General features: G+C 47.9%; 1 protein-coding gene across 2 annotated transcripts in view; it reads left to right on the top strand.

Annotated features, from left to right (window-relative positions):
• Nucleotides 1-16,909, top strand: part of vps39 (VPS39 subunit of HOPS complex) — a 30,376-nt gene extending 13,467 nt beyond the window's left edge. For both annotated transcript variants that reach the window (XM_086183062.1, XM_086183061.1), the window contains exons 15-24: nucleotides 1,845-1,931; nucleotides 3,012-3,085; nucleotides 3,318-3,534; nucleotides 6,096-6,224; nucleotides 6,836-6,938; nucleotides 7,172-7,217; nucleotides 8,358-8,507; nucleotides 13,750-13,884; nucleotides 14,707-14,798; nucleotides 15,578-16,909. In XM_086183062.1, the coding sequence (XP_086039188.1) occupies nucleotides 1,845-1,931; nucleotides 3,012-3,085; nucleotides 3,318-3,534; nucleotides 6,096-6,224; nucleotides 6,836-6,938; nucleotides 7,172-7,217; nucleotides 8,358-8,507; nucleotides 13,750-13,884; nucleotides 14,707-14,798; nucleotides 15,578-15,659 (1,115 nt within the window). In that variant the 3' untranslated portion in view covers nucleotides 15,660-16,909. The remainder of the gene's footprint in view (nucleotides 1-1,844; nucleotides 1,932-3,011; nucleotides 3,086-3,317; nucleotides 3,535-6,095; nucleotides 6,225-6,835; nucleotides 6,939-7,171; nucleotides 7,218-8,357; nucleotides 8,508-13,749; nucleotides 13,885-14,706; nucleotides 14,799-15,577) is intronic.
• Nucleotides 16,910-18,906: the final 1,997 nt, after the last annotated feature.

Below are 18,906 nucleotides of genomic sequence, written 5' to 3'. Positions count from 1 at the left end.
TATTCACCTCCAGCCCCAGAAAAACAATTGCGTATCTCACTCTCTGGGGTTCAGGGGGAAGATGAAGTACATTCTTTCTGAATGATTGTGTTACAGTCACTGCAGAAAGCAGAAAACACTGTTGAAGAGAGATAACAACAAGGAGGAGGACCACTGATTGCGTTCTGAGGAAAGCCCAAGGGTTTGAATTCATGTCCAGGAACGGCATCGTGTCGTCTGATGAAAACATGTCATATTTAAAAGTATGTTCATAAACTCAATGATAATCTCAAACAGTCACATTAAAACACACGGTTCTCATCAAGTGTTGAAGAAATACCAGCTGTGGGTTGATTCTTAGCCCAGTTGTTGTAGATGGCCACTGGCCTGATGCTTCCTGGTGAGCTGCACTCCACACCTTGGAAGCTGTTTGATGGACGGATGACAGTACTATGGGACGCTCCCAGCCACACTCACCGCATACTAAAAAAGGCTTTTTCCTTAACAGTGACATATTGGGTGAGACTGAGGTCTATTTTGTTTGTCAGCTCAGCTCCCAGGCCAAATATAAATAGCAGGACCTGCCAAGTCGGATCTGGTTTGTTGCTCTGTAAATAAAAACACAGAAAAACCTCAGTTGTCTCTCACATTCTCAGTATTGTTTGATTCAGTGATGACTTTCCTTTGACGGAGCAAAGTCCATCTCTGAGCGTGTCGCTGCGCGTTATCGTCAACACACACAAGACCACACGAAAGTACATTTGTCTCTCCGCTGCGTCTGTAATGTGTATTGAAGGGTAAAATTCTCCACGCATTCGCTGGCTTTTCCAAGGAAAATGTATTAGGAGTCGCTCACTAATCAAGTTTAGAGAAATTATCATCAAGCTGCGGACCGGAGTTACGTGGGGGAAGTTGATATTCACAGAAATGCATTTAGATAACCGTGAGGCAAGCGGTCTGTTCACATGTAACGATCCAACCCTGCAGCGCTGCGCCCTCAGAAGCCTCGGTGGATTAAATTGCAGTTTAAATGGTTTTATACTCGCTTCATAGGTCGAGTCTCATACATTCAACAGAATCTGAGACAGATTGTATCTGCAGCAGGCGCAGCACCACACAACCAGAAATCATCTCACAGCCCTCCTGGGACTCGGACTCCCAGGTTGAGAACCACTGAACTAGATAATGATTGCTATCAGAATTCAGCTACATTTGCGGTTCATCTGTGGCAGGCCTCCGCATGACAACTGAACACAAAACAACACAACACAAACATCTGCTCCCAATTTCTCTTTGTCTCAACGTCAAACTCGGGGTTCATTATGCAAATGAGCGCTTACTAAATGTTAGACCTACCATCGGCCCTCGTCAGCGGCCTCCTCATTACCTCCTCTTTGAAATTGAAGAGCCTTTGTGGGCTTGATTGTCCCGTTATGTTGACCTCCAGCAGCTGCCAGTTAAGGGCCTGTGTCAAAGGTGTGTTCCAGGTACAGGCAGCTGCTCTCAGTTGATCTCCACCCATCAGCCTCATGGATCAGGGCTGCCTTAATGTTGTTTGGTTTCTGGCTGTATTTTGTGTCAAATTCTGGGCTTTTCTCACTGTGAGCGTGTCTGGTTTTAATCTCACTTTTGCAACTTGTGCATGTGATGTCATGCTGCTGGAGTCTGTTCCTCCTTCCCACTGCCAACTCAAACCAACTGTGCATGTGCTTCATCCAATTTCTGTCGATGGAGAAATTATGTAATGCAGCGCTCACTCGAGATGACATCTTGCTTCTTTCCGTCACCCAGACTAATCACACATTTGTTCTTGCTACCCCTCCCCCCCTTTCCCCTTCCTCCCTCCCTTTACTCCACATTCACAGCCCTGCAGGTGCTGCTGGATCAGTCCACCAAGGCCAACTCTCCACTCAAGGGCCATGAGCGAACAGTGCAGTACCTCCAGAGGCTGGGTGAGCATCGGCAGCCAACTCAGATGTGTTTTGACTTAGCGCCACTGTTGTCATCTCACCAGAGAGGCTACATTTGCTGGGAGGATTTTGGGAAAAACCTCTAAGAAAAACAGTCACAGTGATGGATGGTGGATGTCGCATGTTCAAGTCTACAGGAGCTCACATGTTCAGAACAGATCCGATGTGAGATTGTGTTTTTGTTCCATGTGTCATTAGTTACTGTGTAAATCCATAAATAGATGACAGTGATGACAAGATGCGTTCTGTTCTTACTGGGAACTCGGCAGAAATCCATCACCTTGAAGGTAATGATGGCTCTGGTAGTCGTTACGCCTCCATGAGGCCAAAAGCTGTCGTGATTTCAGGTTGTCTCTCCGGCCGTATGTGCCGTTTTCTTGATATCTCTGCAACGCCTCCAGGGAATTCATGGAAGCGTTTCTTTAGATTAATTGATTTACTTTGTAGTCAGAAAGATGTTTTAAAACTGTATGAACCAAGGCTTCCTAAAGTGGGGCCCGGGGCCAAATTCGGCTCACCATAAGCTTTGTTTTGGCCAGCCAGATGCAGAAGGCAGACAAGTGAATTCATTCAAATCGGCCCAATGATTCAGAAAAAGTTAATTGTTATTTAAAAGCATGTTGGGGAATATATAAGTACATCACTATAAATGCTGTTTTCTTTTTGTGAGTTGACCATGCTATCGGATCCCTAATATCCAAAGTTTTCCTCATGATTCATTTAGGCAGCAGGAACTTTCACGCAGGGCGGCAGTTCAGCTCACGAGGAAAAAAGAAAAGGCACCAGGGAACGTGTCACAAAGACAAAAGTTATTTTTCCAACACAAAATGAGTTTGCTGTTGGCCTGCAGCCCAACCTTTTAATGAGGGTGTTTTTTTCCCCAGCAAGGCAAAAAAAAGTTTTGGCCCCCCTGATGTACGTAGCGCTGGATTTAACAGTAAAATGTTTACAATAAGGGTCAATAAAATAAGGAAGAATTGCCTGTTTTATCCACAGGAGAAATACAAAAACATGATTGGTATAAATGTGCAAAACAACTGTTCATCTCTTCCTCGCTCACAGGAGTGGAGAATCTGGGGATAATCTTTGAATTTTCTCCCTGGGTACTGAAGATCTGTCCTGAAGACGGACTGAAGGTGGGCTTTTCTTGATATGTTTGATTTTATTGTTTTGTTAATCATTTTTGTTCTTTTCTTTTTTGATCATATGATGTAACCTCCACCCATGGTCCTTGTTTTTAGTCCCATGACAGAGAAATTTCAGGCCTGTCACAGTGAAAGTCATCATGAAGAGCAGAAACGTGACTCCGGGTTTCTGAATGCTCTCGGAGCAGATGTTCTGATCTGCTGGTAATCATCTTGTGTTCAGATCTTCACCGAGGACCTGACCGAGGTGGAGACTTTGCCAAGAGACAAGGTACTGAACTTCCTGAAGGAAGGCTTTAAGGAGCTCGCCATCCCGTATTTGGAGCACATCATCTACATTTGGGATGAGAAGGGCCCCGAGTTTCACAACGTGCTGATCCAGCTCTACCTGGAGAGGGTTCAAGGCCTCATGAAGCAGTACCTCAACTCGCTGCCAGAAGGTAGGAGTAAGACTTGAGTGTTCGCTGGGTCTGAAGTTGTAACTGATGTTGTAACTGATGTTGTAACTGATGAGGGCTGCCCCCTAACTTGGCGCTGGTCGATGCGAGCAGTGTGAGGCCTCCGAGCCTCCATTATGGTCTTATTTTGTTGTTTTCAAAGAGACAGAGCGATCAGAGATTTGGTCAGACACTCGGGTTTCAGTTAAATCCATGCAAAGGGAAGCTAGAAACTAAGAGAAGAGCTTGAAATGTGAGTGTCCTCCAGCCCTGTCACACGCAGGTCAATACGACCCTGAAGCTTCCTCCCATGATTCAGGGATGCTGGCTTCTTGGAATCACACAGGCCTCCTCACAAAATGAGCCTCCATCTTTGAAAATCGATTCACTGTTAAAAGATGAACTTTCTCGCTCCTAAAGAAAGGGGTTTGTGTGTGTGTGTGTGTGTGTGTGTGTGTGTGTGTGTGTGTGTGTGTGTGTGTGTGTGTGTGTTCTCTTCATAACTGTTTCACTTTAAAGTCAGCAGACGTTTTTCAGGCGATTGGAGGAAGTGCAGTGTGGACTTTGATGTAATTGTGATGAGCAGTTTTTGAGAAGAGCATGAAAAGCAACATTGTGAACGTGTGTTCATTCTTCTGAGATGTTTCTGATGTTCATTTTGGGTACATTCCTCTTATTAGTTAAGTAATAAATAGCCGTCCTTACATAGATCAATAATTTAGCTGATAGATTAATAGAACAATCAAAAAAAGAATGATGTATGTATACTCATTAGCAGAACTGAACGAGCCCGTTCATGAGAAGCCGGCCCCGACCAGCTCTGCTCTAGTTATTCCTCATTTATCATAGATGTTTATGAGATTATGTCATCGCATATGGATTCAATTTGTTCTTGCTTCTTCATCCAGAAAAACGTCTCTCTGAATAAAGCCTGCGTCTGGACTTCTTAACGAGTCCATCCATCACCCTCTGTAAGGGCCTTTCAAAGCCCACCTGAGCGCCGGAGCTCGCAGGGATGCCCGTTAACGTTCACTCCGTCGACTCAATAAACACGGAACAAGAAACAAATGGAATCATTTTGAATTTAGCTTTATTGCCTCGCCACATGTCGTGGGTTATGTTGAGCAGAATCTGGGCTGTTGAGATGTAGTTCAGAGGGAGTGGATCCTCTACACTGGAAATGTAAATATTGAACCGCCTTTCAGCTTCACCGCCAGCAACTTTTGTGTACAGTCGTGGTTATAAATGCAGTGGTGAAGATGTTCTTCATTTCTGGCCTCACCTTAATGTGTCTAAAATCCAAAATGTATTCAGTAGTTTTATAGTTTTACACAGTACAGTAGTAGTACTGTGTGTATGTGACATATCAGAGGTGCTGATTCTAGGAAGTAACCTGTTGACATTTTTTAATTGTCACGAGCAATGAAACTGCAATTATGAACAATATTTTACACGATGATCTTCTCTGTTGAATATCCACAAAATGTTCAGCAAGCCTACTGGGGCCGTAGCTCATCGACTCCCTGGTAGTCGACGCTGTCGCTGCTCTTTTCTTTATCATGCCGGTAAACTGAGTATTTGACGCCAGCAGACTCGGACGTGTCGGGGTCACGACAGCGGACTGGGAAAGACGCGCGTGAGCGAGAGCTTCTGTCTCACCAGGATCTCCTCTTGACTTGAAGAAAAGATTGGTAGAAAACCTCTTTGAGGATCTTCCTGGAATTTTTCTTTTTTTTTTTCCCCACTAGCGATGGATCTTTGTGCTGGCAAGCTTCATCATTACAGCTGCAGGACTTAGAGAGATCACAAACTGAGATAAGAGAGAGTCTCAGGGAGAGCAGAGGGAATATCAGACTTCCCCGGCGGGGCAGGGACACGGCTGCTGGACGCGTCCACTTCAGACATTGCAACATAAGTGAATTCTTTGTTGCTTCAAAGTGGCCAATAAATCAGCACGCGCACATTTATTCAAGAATGAAATTAAAAAGAGTTAAACCCTGCATGTCGTCCTGCCACGATAACCAACGGTTTCAGAATGAATCGTCTACTCTTTCTCCTGTTGATCATTGAAGTGATTTTCGTTCATCTATTTTTTTGCAGAAGTGGCAACCATTTGTTCCTTCAACTTCTCAAGTGGGAGGAGAATTTGATGCTTTCCTCTGAGTGGCGTGTTTTCTGGGTTTCCGGTGTAAGAACAGGGCTGCCAGCGTCATCTGGGGTTCTGGGTTGTTCTCATCTGCATTTTTCAGTTTTGTTTGGATGTTGGCGTTATTAATTTATTTGAAATAACTTGGCAGTCAACAATTAAAACGATCATAGTCGCAGCCAAATTAATATAAATGTGATTCATTTAAGCTTTTGCTCCGCATGGCAAACTGTTCACAGGGTGATGTCATCAGCCCAGAACCCTGGAAAAAAATTGTAGCTTGATTGTCGCAGAAGGCAAATTAATCGAGCATCAGGTTTCAGTCGATCATCTAAAGGGTTGCGGATCATTGATAAATGACACCGCTGTGTGTCTGATGGTGTCAGCTGAAGGAAGTGTGGCGTCTGTGCTGTTGCAGGAGTGGCGGCGGTTGCTGCGGGGAAGGAGAAGGGCGAGCTGGGAGAGTTCAGGAACAAGCTGCTGTCCTTCCTGGATATTTCTACCAGCTACGAACCAGCCAGGCTCATCAGTGACTTTCCCTTCGATGGTGAGGATCACGCTTGCACGTACAAATGTCTTCTCTGTTTGCTTTGCACGTGCAAGCAAGGATGCGACGGTGCAGCGGTTACACTCGGGCTTGGCACCTGGAGAAGTCATGGAATTTGATTAAAAAGCTTTTTCAAGGCCAGGAAAAGTTTGTGAAAAATGAATAAAAGCCAGAAAAATCACAGAAAAGTTTACAAATACCTGGATATCAGAGTTTATGTGGTTCCGTTAAGAGCGACCGGATAAAAACAAACCCTCCTTTGGTAAATATCGATTTGATTGAATAAATGTTCATGTCGTGTGGAATCACAAAGCGTGTCATGAATTATGTCTGAATGAACTCTGGCGGATTTAGGAGTGTGTGTCAGCAGATTTTTCAGAGAATGAATGGACATGAAAATGTTCCTCGAAATCCTGGAGACCCTGAATGTGAACATCTTGGATTTGAAATGAGTTGTTTTTGTTTAGTGTCAGAGACATGAAGACACGCCTCATCTACGTGTGCGCTCGTCTCTAGGAAAAGGTTGGGCAGGGTTTCCCTCGGGTTGGACAAGTCGTGTTTTTACTGCAGGGTGTAACTTGCAGCTTTTGACCTGGTTTTCTGTTTCCAAGGCCTGCTGGAGGAGCGAGCGCTGCTTCTAGGTCGGATGGGCAAACACGAGCAGGCGCTTTTCATCTACGTGCACATCCTGAAGGACACCTGCATGGCCGAGGAGTGAGTACGCCACGCCCACCGCAGGCCGCCTCTGCTGTTCATTGAGAAGGAAGAGCAGAGCCTCGTGTTGGTCACGTGACAATCAGCTTTTTCTGTTTGAGATGATGAAATAGTGGCAGGAGAAGGAGGGTTGATGTTCATTGATGCACCTCTTCTACCAGATACCTGAAGAATTGTAGGTCCGTAGCCAAGACAGATGAGTTGATAATGAGAAGCTTCTGTCTGCTCCACAGATACTGTCACCGCCATTACAACAGTCTAGTCGAAGGAAATAAAGATGTAAGTGGTTTTAATGATCCCTTTCCCACTTTTAATGACTTTGTTGTGTCTCTATTTGATTAGAGACTTGTGTTCTGAGTGTTTGATATTCATGGCATCAGCACCGACGGCCGGGATGGCAGCTGATGGTGTCTCTGAGATGCCGCCTGACCAGAAACTTATTAGATTCTTATTACTATTAGTTTCTTTCATAGTGAGGTTTCTTATTCGATCCAATTTCCTGTCCAATAATTTATTGTTATTTATCCAAGCATTTGTGGTCTGGTTTATTTTTATTTCCTACTTTAAAAACTGTATCTTGATATCCAGCTGGGAGTGATGTAGTTGCTCATCATCGTCTGGATATTTTGCGTCTCTCCGTTTGTTCTTTATGCTCTGGTTGACGTGTTTTTGACAGCTATGAAAGGTCAAGTATTGAACTTTTTTTAAGTGTAACAGAAGGGTTGGACGTTGGAATAATCCAGCGGTTAGAGACCTCGGTGCCATGCGTCAGGTCGTGTAAACTGCATTTTTCTAGGTCAAAAGTCGCTGGGTTTTTGTTTTTTTTCACTCTGAGACACAACTCTTACCAATTTTCTCCAATCAGTGGTTTCGTAAAACTGCTAGTTTGCTATCATTGCACACTTGCAGCCCAGCAAAGAAGAAGAAGAAGAAGGAGTAGTCGACTGTTCCACGGTCACAAGACACACGTCCATCATACAGGTGGAGTAACTGTTGGAGCTACACAAGCTACTCAGAGGTTTCCTGCTTACCAGCCTGCCCACGAGCAGTGACGCGGCATCCGTGTTTGCTCTCCGTTCCAGCGGTTTACGTGTCTGGACTTTCATCTGAACAGAGTTTTTATTTTATCTGGCGAATCCATTAAAAAACATTTCCTTGACGCTTCCCCTGAGGTTTTCACCGCCATCTTCCCAGCTGCATCCGTTCAGGTGTGCTCTTGGGGAAATGCCAGCCCGAACGCACGATGTAAACGCTCGAACGTCAGATACGGAGAGATTCACCTGGCGGTGATCAGCTTGATGAACTCCTGGCTTGAATGGAACAGACACTCATTTACGTGTCAGAGTTCCCAACCTTAGCTTTGCTGTAAAAGGGTTCTGAAGCGGGTGAAGTGCTGACAGCTGCGCTGGTCCTCTGCAGGTGTATCTCTCTCTGTTGCGGATGTACCTGTCACCTCCTGACGTTCACTGCCTGGGGCCCATCAAGATGGAGCTGTCAGAGCCTCAGGCCAACCTCCAGGCCGCCCTGCAGGTCCTGGAGCTGCACCACAGCAAGCTCAACACCACCAAGGTAAACGGCAGCAGCCCAGCACTGCACTCCTCACCGAGGCGAATTGTGAACCAAGTGTTCTGCTTTGGCGACGTGTGGTGACTGCACGGAGAAGAAACCATTTCAAACTGCTCATTAAATCAGAGAGCAGGTTTGGGTGCATTATTAGCTTCTTCTTTACCATAATTAAGACAAGATGTCTTAGTCTGCTTGATTAAAATGAGATGAAGTAACATGATTAACGATGATGCACAGCCACTCCAAATTAGCCATTTGGCATTTGGTGGGAAATGAAATCAGTGACTCAGGAGCAAAACTTCTTCAAGGGTTTGATTGAGTTTGTTTTTAAAGTGGGATGAGAAGTTTCCGCACCATCGAGGGAAATCAAGCTGCTCCTCGTTTGATAAGAGAGACACCAAAAAAGATCTCTAGCAGGGTGCCGATCCCCCTTGGGAGGTGTCTGCATTGCCTCATAGATATCATTGCCTTCACGTTTGCTTCGGCTGTCTGCACCACAACCAAAGCAGCGAAGACTTAATTGAAGTGAACAGAAGCTGCTCAGCTCCAAACTGGCTCATGACCTATTTTGTTCCTCAGACCTTTTCTTCCCTTGTGACGAGCCGCCAAGACTCTCTGAGGTTCTTATCTCATTAATCCTGCAGGACGTTATTGTCGCGAAACACGCGAGGATATTTGACAGAATGTCCCGAAAATGAATAAATACTTCCATAAGAAAGTACGATTAAAAAGCAACAACCCAAACTCCATTACACCTGATATTGTTATGACTAACATTTGGTATTTGCTGGATTTTATTACCCCCACCAGGCATTAGTCTGCTTCTTGATGCAAAATCCAAATATTATCTCATCGCCTCTTAAATTGAAATGGGAGTCCAAGGAGAAAAGCGACTGGGTTCGCCTCGGCAGATTTATGCCCTCGCGGCACTTTCTTCATTTGTCAGAGTCGATGAAAGCCACACGAACAGGTTCCTCTCCAATGCTAGTGAGGGGATGGATGTGGGGTTGTGAGCCCTAGAATAATTTAAAACCCCTGAAAGTGGAGGAGAAGATCTCCTGGAGCGTTCCCTCAGGGGCAATTAGTCTTGTGCAGTGTGAGCTATCAGGTCCTGCTGAGGAGGCTGGCGGAGATGAGAGGACTTGTGTCGAACTCCGAAGTTACTGGAGCTTCTCCCTCTCAGAACCGTCCTCCAGAGATGCCGACTCAGTCTGGGTGCTGCAGGTTTAGCAGTTGCCTTTATTGTAACAATTTACATGATGAAGGCGTCAAGAGTTTTGTCTCAGTTGTCTTGAAAGTAGTTCTGCATGATTTGGCGACAAAGTTGTATTGCAGTTATTGACTTCAATATTGAGAGTGCGATATAAACAAATGATATTATGAGTCTATTTGCTCTGGCATCGATAGAAAAGCTCATAAACGACTGATCATTTTAGAATATGGATTCCTCAGCCGCAGCACTGCTTAAAAGTGCTTGAATTTGCTTCCATAAAACCAAATGTGCCTTGTAACGCTGTCAGGTAGAGCAGGGGAACGCGGGGACGAGTGATTGATGAAGCTGCGGGGTTCCGAGTTTCAGTCCACATCCAGGAGGATACCTTCTTCCTGTCCTCGTCTTATCATAAAGGAACAGTCGTGCTCTCTGAAACGCCTCCACTCTGTCACTTTAAAGATGTATATATGAAAAACTAGCGTGTTGGACACTTGAAAAACGACAATGTGGGTTTAACCGTGTGTGAGTGAGAGAGAGAGAGAGAGAGGCTCTGCTGCTCTGCATGCATCCTCAGACATGTCACATTTCTTGCATCTTGAGCGGGGCCTGGCAGGTTTACGCGAGTGTTTAGGTCTAGATCCCGCAGAGCGGAGAGCTCCAGCTTGCCTCGCTGTGCCACTCAGCCTCCCTCCACTCGCTCATTGGATCCCCTCTTTCATTTCCTCTGGCTTCCCTCCCAGACGCCGCCTCACCGAGAGCAACTGAAGAATGACAAGACTTCTCAAAGCTTGAGCAGAACTAAAGACAAAAGCCAATTTGCTTTCTTGGTCTTTTTTCCCGCTCTCCCTCTCTCTCTCTCTCCTGTTTCAGAATCCCGTTTTGTTGATATGTAACAGTGGAGGTTTCTTCAAAGTTCTCTTTCTGTTTCACTTTGGAATCACTCAGTGTGACCTCCTACAGAGGCTCCAATGACACCTGGCTGAGTGCAACACATGATGAGCTGTCGCCCCTCATAAGGGCAGGCCTTCCTCTGGGCTGTGGAGGAAGTTACTAGCCCCCCCTCCTCAGGGGCTAGCAGCTCCCCCAGGGCTTGAGGGCTCCTTCCAGGGCCTCCTACTGGCTGGTGTTCTCAGGCCACTGTCACTGCAGGATATTCTTGTGGAGGTGAGCTGGGCTGCGCCCCACACCTGTGTGAAGCAAGCTTGGACGTCTGTGGGCTGTTTTTGGCGCATTCAGCTTCAGTGTCTGAAGCCTCGGTGTCGGCATGGTAACCCTCCACCCGGGTCAGCTTTGGTTGGGGCACCGCGATCTTTTGCAATCCAGTAGTGAACTACATCTCCCACAGAGAAACATTGAACACGGGTAACACCCCCCCCACACACACACACACACGCTCACAAGCCAGTCTCAATGCTCTGGGTGGGGCTCGTCAACTGTGAGTGGGGGAGGCGAGCCCACCCCCCCAGTTGTGGTGTGATTAGAGCTTCTGTAGAGCAGGAGGATGGAGGAGATTCCCAGAGGGAAAGACCTCCCTGTGTTAGCAAAGAACGGGGGGTTACGTAACGTCACCCCAAGTTAGATGTTGTTGTTGGCTTTATGTAATCAAATATTGACAAACGGGAGCTGCCTCCAGCTTCAGTTCAGCTGACATCATCGTCTTCCCACACGGCAGCTGAGGCGCTTGTTCCCTGGCTTTTTATGGAATCACACATTCAGTAGATGGAGGTTTGTCTCGTCATTCAATCCTAAATGTTCAAATTTTAATTTTTCTGAGCAGTTGAAGGAATAGCAGACACACGATGTGTTTCCTCAAAGACGCGTTACCTCTGTTCTTCCCGCTCTGATTCAAACCCGCCACTATTGTGCTCAAACGGGAACAAAGTGAGACTTCAAACTGAACCTGACAGCATCACGGATGATGACCACCGCCCTCCAACCCGGCGGCTGTTTTTTCAGCGTCCTTCTGTATGTTGCCATTATAAAGTTGCCGATAAAGATTGATAGAACACTAAACCTCCTGGTATTTTTCCAACAATAAATGATGATGCGAAAAAAGTGCCAGGAAATACATCTCTGATGTCACACAAGCCATCTGTCCTGAGATGCAAGTGTTGATCCAGACCTTGGCCACCCCCAGAGACTGAATACACCGAAAACAAGAAGTTTCAGTTTCACAGGAATTTGGTTTTGTGAATCAAACGGCAGCGAACTCGCAGGGTTGCTGCTCGTTCGTCAGGATAAACGGGAAACGGCTTCCACACAGAGCATCTGTGCATCACGCGCTGCCCTCAGTCATCGATCAGAGGTGATCGGAGGCGCTGCATGTAGATGAAGGTCCCAGCGCTGTTGCATCCGACGGGAAAGAACTCGACCTTTAACTTCATTATGTAACGTTGTAGAGAAAAGCAGCAGAGCGACGCTCAGGCAGCAGCTGATGTCAGAGGCTCTCCTCGCAACCCCCGACACGCAACCTCCACATCCATCAGACCTGGATATTTGTAACAAGCTACAAGTGGCAAACGTAACGCAGTCAAAAGTCAATTTCCAACTTCAAAAAGGAACGTGAAAAATAGTGTAGCGTGAGGTGTGCCCCCCACCACAGACGACCTGGAGCGGCCCAGTATGAGCTAGCATGACCCTGCAAACTCGGATTAATGGTTGTTCCTCTGTGGCCTCCAGAGGAAAAGCCTGGCAGCTGCAGAGCAGCAGCATCTGCTGCCACATGTTCTGCTGTCGCTGCCTGTCAGGTTGCTGTCTGTGCTGCCGCACTGAAGTGGTTCTGTGCTGCCACACTGAAGTGGTTCTGCGCTGCTGCCGCACTGACGTGGTTCTGCGCTGCTGCCGCACTGAAGTGGTTCTGTGCTGCCGCACTGAAGTGGTTCTGTGCTGCTGCCGCACTGAAGTGGTTCTGTGCTGCCGCACTGACGTGGTTCTGTGCTGCCGCACTGAAGTGGTTCTGTGCTGCCGCACTGAAGTGGTTCTGTGCTGCTGCCGCACTGACGTGGTTCTGTGCTGCCGCACTGAAGTGGTTCTGTGCTGCCGCACTGAAGTGGTTCTGTGCTGCTGCCGCACTGAAGTGGTTCTGTGCTGCCGCACTGACGTGGTTCTGTGCTGCCGCACTGACGTGGTTCTGTGCTGCCGCACTGACGTGGTTCTGTGCTGCTGCCGCACTGAAGTGGTTCTGTGCTGCCGCACTGAAGTGGTTCTGTGCTGCCGCACTGAAGTGGTTCTGTGCTGCCGCACTGACGTGGTTCTGTGCTGCCGCACTGAAGTGGTTCTGCGCTGCTGCCGCACTGAAGTGGTTCTGCGCTGCTGCCGCACTGAAGTGGTTCTGCGCTGCTGCCGCACTGAAGTGGTTCTGCGCTGCCGCACTGAAGTGGTTCTGCGCTGCCGCACTGACGTGGTTCTGCGCTGCTGCACTAAAGTGGTTCTGTCCTGGAACTGTTGGGATTGTGGGAATCAGCGTTCCAGCAATCCACTCCGATCATCCAGGAGCTGAAACAACCCGTCTGACTGGAACTCCATTCTGAAGTTGTTGAGTTCGGTCCAAATTCTGGTTCTATCTCTGTTCACTGGCACAAGTTCAGCGTTACCACCGGCACCGCCGACTGATCGGCGGCTCGTGAACACACTCGCAGGTCCTTATCAAAGTTGATGTTGTCCTGACGGCGTCGTAGCCTCCCGTGAGCTCGCCGCCCTCGTGTGTGTTCACCTCGTCCTGAACTTGGTCTGAACTTACATAACATAAACACGATGCGCTTGGGCGCTGCTCGCAGCTGTATTTTAATTTAATATTATGACTTTTAAATGATTAATGAGTAATGTGAGTTTACTAGTGAGTCTAATGAATGTGGATGACTTCACAACGAGTGTTTTTCTTGGGAGCAACAGTGTTTGACCGCCGCGTGAAGGTCGCCGCTGCTCCTGCAGAGGCCATCACACTGTTCCTCTTAGCCCAACAGGCTTCTCTCTCAGAAGGGCAGAAGTGCAACTGTCCTTAAAGTTGGTGTTGACAAGTTTTGTTGTTTGCAGGCCATCAATCTGCTCCCAGCCAACACTCAGATCCGAGAGATCCGGGTCTTCCTGGAGAGCGTCCTGGAGGAGAAGGCCCAGAGGAAACGCTGCAACCAGGTCCTGAAGAGTCTGCTGCAGGCCGAGTTCCTCAGGGTGAGTCCTGGACACATCGGATCATACAGATAGGCTGGAGTCAGAGAATCATCTCCACTGCCCTCTTACATAATCAGATCATGTGCTACTTTATTATTCCAGTAGGGATGTTGTAGGCTTCCTTCTGTTGAGGTCAGAGAGCAGCTTCAGCTGCAGAACCACATCTGACATTCCGCCGAGTGGGCGTTCTCTGAAGCTCCTCGGGGTGAAGCTGTTAGTCTCCAACTGGGAGGAATATGTGAGCATGTTTGAGACGACGTGCTCGCTGATGGCAGCACAATAGGACAGTAATTCCATAAATGCATCACGTAAGAATCTGGCTCAGTGGTTCCTGACCCAGCATCTCCCCGCCGCAAGTGGTGTCCCTCTGACGGACCTTCCTGGTAGAACCGGACACACAAACCAGCATCAGTGACAGAAACTGATTTTCCATCCCAGGGCCATCAGGAGCATTAGGGGCTCAGTTGCTCAAGGGTACTTGGTCATCGGTTGCTAGACGGCCACTCTACCTCTGGCCATGCTGCCCCCCCTGCTGGTTATTTTCACAGGTAATCAATGAATTGCGTGGTCTGTGAAATGTCAAGGAATCAGACAAATTCTCCCTGACCCGTTCAAAGGGCTTCTTCTGTTCATCCAACAGACAAAGACTTCACTTCCTGTCATAAATGACCAAAGGAATCCTGGTACTCAGGAGTGTGAAACAAGCAGATACTTGACATTTGTTTGTTCAAAGACTGAAATGATTCATGGGTAATCTGAGCAGTTCACACTCAAGTTATGATTCAGCTGTTGGACAAAGAGTTTGGATGTTTTGTGTTTCAGGTGCAGGAGGAGCGCATCTTCCACCAGCAGGTCAAATGTGTCATCACCGAGGAGAAGACCTGCAGGGTCTGCAAGAAGAAGATCGGGAACAGGTGAGTCTCCCGCCAGCGAGGAGCTGGGCTCCTCCCTCAACACGATGACGCTCGGGAGCAGATATGCTGACACGTTGGCGCCATCGTCAGAGTAAAGGCGTCACTTTGATGCAGTGCCCGTCCAGACTCCTGCTCCTCCTCAGGGTGACGCATGCTCCAACTAAGGGTGAGAGCAGAGCCAGCAACTCGCACGGTGGAAGAAGCGTTTTGTCGCGTGTTAAAAGTAACTTTCCTTTGTCTCGTCGTCTTCTTATCACCTCATCCCTGCGCGCAGGTCACAGCGCAGCCTGTCTTCTGTACCGCAACCTGAAACGGAACAGAATCCCTAAATAACTGCGAGGCTCTGTTGTGTCTCGGCTCCCGTCACGTACTGTAGTTGCGCGCTCATTTCTGTAGTCCAACAGGAAGTTGGCACCATCGTGTGTTCCCTCGACCAAAAACAGATGGCTTTTTACTTGGATTTAGAATTCTTGCAGAAAACACGGTAAGAAATTTGATTAAAAGAAAGATAATCGTTCAGCACCACTGGTGATTTCTGAGGCGTGAAGGCACGCGTCAGGAGGAGGAAGCTGACCTTCCCTTCAGGCGCGCCTGAGAATGACTGATCCTGAGTGGTGGAGGCTGTCATGGTGACGAGAGGGCGGTGACGCGCTCGCGTGTAGCACAGCTTCAGCCATGGAGCAGACGGACGAGCCACGTGCCCACATCTGCCCCTCAGAGTCATAGTCCACCCCTCCAGATGTTGAGTCACGTCTAACACCTCTGTTTGTTTCTCTCAGTGCGTTCGCCAGGTATCCCAACGGCGTGGTGGTGCATTACTTTTGTTGCAAAGACCGGAACGTCTGTCCCACTGAGCAGTAACACCTCCTCTCCGCGATGACTGATCAAAGACCCCCCCTCCCGGTGGACTCCTCACATCAACGCCCGGCGGCCACAGAGTCCAACCTCATCTACAGAGCGCGGCTGGTACTGATTGGACGCTTGTGTCCAGAGGTGTTGTGACCCCGGGTCGTTGCTCCGCTGGACTCACCGAGTGCAACGGGACTCCGTCAGAAAGCAAACATTTTCTGTGTGTGTGTGTGTGTGTGTGTGTGTGAGAGAGGCAGCAGGTGGCTCAACAGGGACTCTGATATTTCTGTCGCTGCCCCTCACTCGCAGGGAAATGGAGTGTGGACAGATAGAGAGGGTTCCCCTCCTCCGTCGTCGGTTCTTGTGTGTGTGGTTCTCTCCCTCGTAACACGGTCAGCCTCAACCACAGCTCGATACGCCACATAGCCTCGGCAGGAGTACTGTTAACGCCTTCTGTGACTCTCTGATTGTACTTACAGCCAAGTCTGCCATGTTGTTGTCCGTGTTGCTGGCAGCCACCGGGAGTTGAACAGCATGTAACGTTTGAGGGTTTCATTTCAACTGCTGACTCGACTCTTCCACTGCTCTTTTTTTGTTGTTGTTTCCTGTCTGAACAGTTGAAGAATTACTGTCATCACAGTTTTGAGTCTCATCTGCTGTTTGTCTTCCACGTATTAAAAAATATATGAAGTAAACATAAAGCAAGGTCACAAAAGTGCAGCACTTTAACAGTGGATGGACGTCACCTTGTCATCAAACACCCGCCTGACAGGAAGTGACAGTCATTTAAGTTAAGAGATGCGATTGATTTGTGCGCTTGAATGGCGTGTTGTTGTCAGATGTGTGCGGGCCGTCCAGCAGGAAGCAGATTCCAGACTTTGTCGTGGAGGAAGTCTTAAGTAATGAATGTATGTTTTAGCTGTTGCTGCCGTCGGTTGTCAGGCTGACGTCCAATCAGACGACGTGTCCGACGGTTGACTTGCATGACTTTTGTAACCCGCTCAGCCCTCGTCTGAAGATTTGTAGCACTCTCCTGGTCCTGGCTCCCGCTCCTTCACACGCCGCCGCCACCGCCCGCCTCTGCACTTTGAGGTCTGCACACTTTCTCTGCCTGGACTGTTCGTTGTTGTTTATTGGTGGGAAAACTGTGTTTATACTGTATAAAGACTGAAAATGTTGATAATTTTATTTTGGAGGGGCGGCTGACGGGGTAGGTAGCATCTGTCTGGCTTTAATCAGTAATAAACCAGCATTTCCTTTCAGTGTGAGTGTCTGGCTGGGCGGCGCCTACGGGCGACACAACTCTTTTACTCAAAACTGAGACAGTAGACACTGGACATAAGCTGAGGTTTCATTCAGGGGTTCTCAAGCTTGGGGTCTTGAGACACACGTCGTCCACTGAGATGTGGTCCACCACATTGTGGGCGTGGCTGAAGGAAATGAAATACCAAATGGGGCCGAACGGCTCAGTGGGATCGTTACTTCCAATTTAGTAGTACCAGTACTGCTCTGGAGCAGGCAGCTGGATGGACCTGCCGCCAGTCAGTGGTCAAGGGCCTCCGAGAGCTCCTTCAGTTCCTGGAGGTGGAGAACGAGGTGGAGCAGAAGGACGAGTCGTAGCTAGCCGGAGCAACTAAGCTAGCTCTGACTGCTACGTGACTCACCACCAAACCAGAACCATCAGTTGCAGGTTCCAGTTGGAGACAGCACATCTGATCACCATGAGACTTGGTCGAGAGACCAGGATGATTCTGGCAGCAGGCTTCAACCAGCTCATCCCAGCCATCGGCAGCTGACCCCTGAGTCTGGAGAACGCCGCCGCACGCCTGAGAGGACCTGCAGCCGTCACACATTTGTAGTCCAACATACCTGCCTGCCATAAATCTGCCAATCATTTCCTACAGTAGTAACTGGACCATGTGATCAGTATGACTGACGCGGGGGAGGGTGTCTCAGGGTGACAGCATTTGATTCGCCCTTGTGATTGACAGCTTTTATTTCTTGTCCCACCTCCGTAATGAAGCGATATTTTTACTGCGAAGAAGGTGAATCACTGCAGGGGCGTGTGCAGAGCTACGCGGTTCCGTGGCACAGACACCTGATGCTGAATCAGTGTTGAGGATTCTCTCTCTGCGCCACCGCCATCTTTTCTTGGCTTCTCCTGACTCCTCCTGTCCTCCTCTTCTGGATGCCATGTTGTCTTGGTTAAGAGTTGAGGAGCTGGATGAGAACCAGAGACAGGAGGGACTCTGCGAACACACGCGCCCGTTCCCATGATCAGATCAGTTCAGAACGTCACACGAGACACTTCCTGTCTTCATTTCACCTGGAAGTCTTTCAGTAACTCCTTTGGTTTCCAGTTTCCACTCTTTGACTCATTTGTGGCTACAACTTCTGGAATTCAATGATTTGGTGCCACAAGATTTGAGTCACTCACATTTTTATGAATAAACAGCTGCTAATCAACCAGTGTGGGAACAACTTACAGCTTAAATGTCCATGGGTCCCTCTCAGGGGTTGAGAACACGTACCTCAAGAATGAGGCCCAATATGAGAAGAAAACCCAACACCAGGATTGTTGCACCGCTGCCTTTGTGTCCCTACGCATGCCTGCTGCGTTCTTGTTGCGTCTTAGACCTTAAACGCAACTCTGCATTATTTTTTTAACCCCCAAAAAAGGAGCGAGAGAAAAGACAAACAGAAAAGACACAAGCAACGGTCAAGACAACTGAAAGGAACGCTTCTTAACAGGTTTCTTTTCAAGAACCTGGTTTCTCATTTAAGGTGTGAATGTAAAAAAAAAAAAAAAAGATGAGGTATTTGTACTGTATTGAGTTGATTAGTACACAAAATGATCTTGCAGTGATGCTGCGCACTTGAAGATCGGCAATTAAAATTCATGTTAAAACATTTCTATTCACCAGTAAAGTCAGGGAAGCTAAACAATGTCCCTCAACCTGAGCGGCACCTCTGAGGATCAGAGGAGGACATCAATATTACATCACAACATGCTGTCACTGAGGGTTGCAGCAGCTGTGCTTCTATCTTTCTGATACAGAGGAATGGAAATTGAAATAGTTTTTTCCCACCTTATCAGTCGAGTCATCATCATGTGAGCAGGCGGTGTGAAGCAGAACTGGGCTCTGATTGGATCATATCAGACTGGTACCGGGACCCGTGTATCGGGACACGTGCTGGAAGGTCCTTGCCAAAACCCTGTCCTTTAAAATAAGCCAACAGGCTACGAGCGAGCTAATAA

Source organism: Aulostomus chinensis, chromosome 17, assembly GCF_037954235.1.
Source record: "Aulostomus chinensis isolate RoL2024-O1b breed Wild chromosome 17, RoL_Achi_v1.0, whole genome shotgun sequence".
In the NCBI taxonomy this organism is placed as follows: Eukaryota; Metazoa; Chordata; class Actinopteri; order Syngnathiformes; family Aulostomidae; genus Aulostomus; species Aulostomus chinensis.
This window is presented reverse-complemented; position numbering and strand designations above follow the sequence as displayed.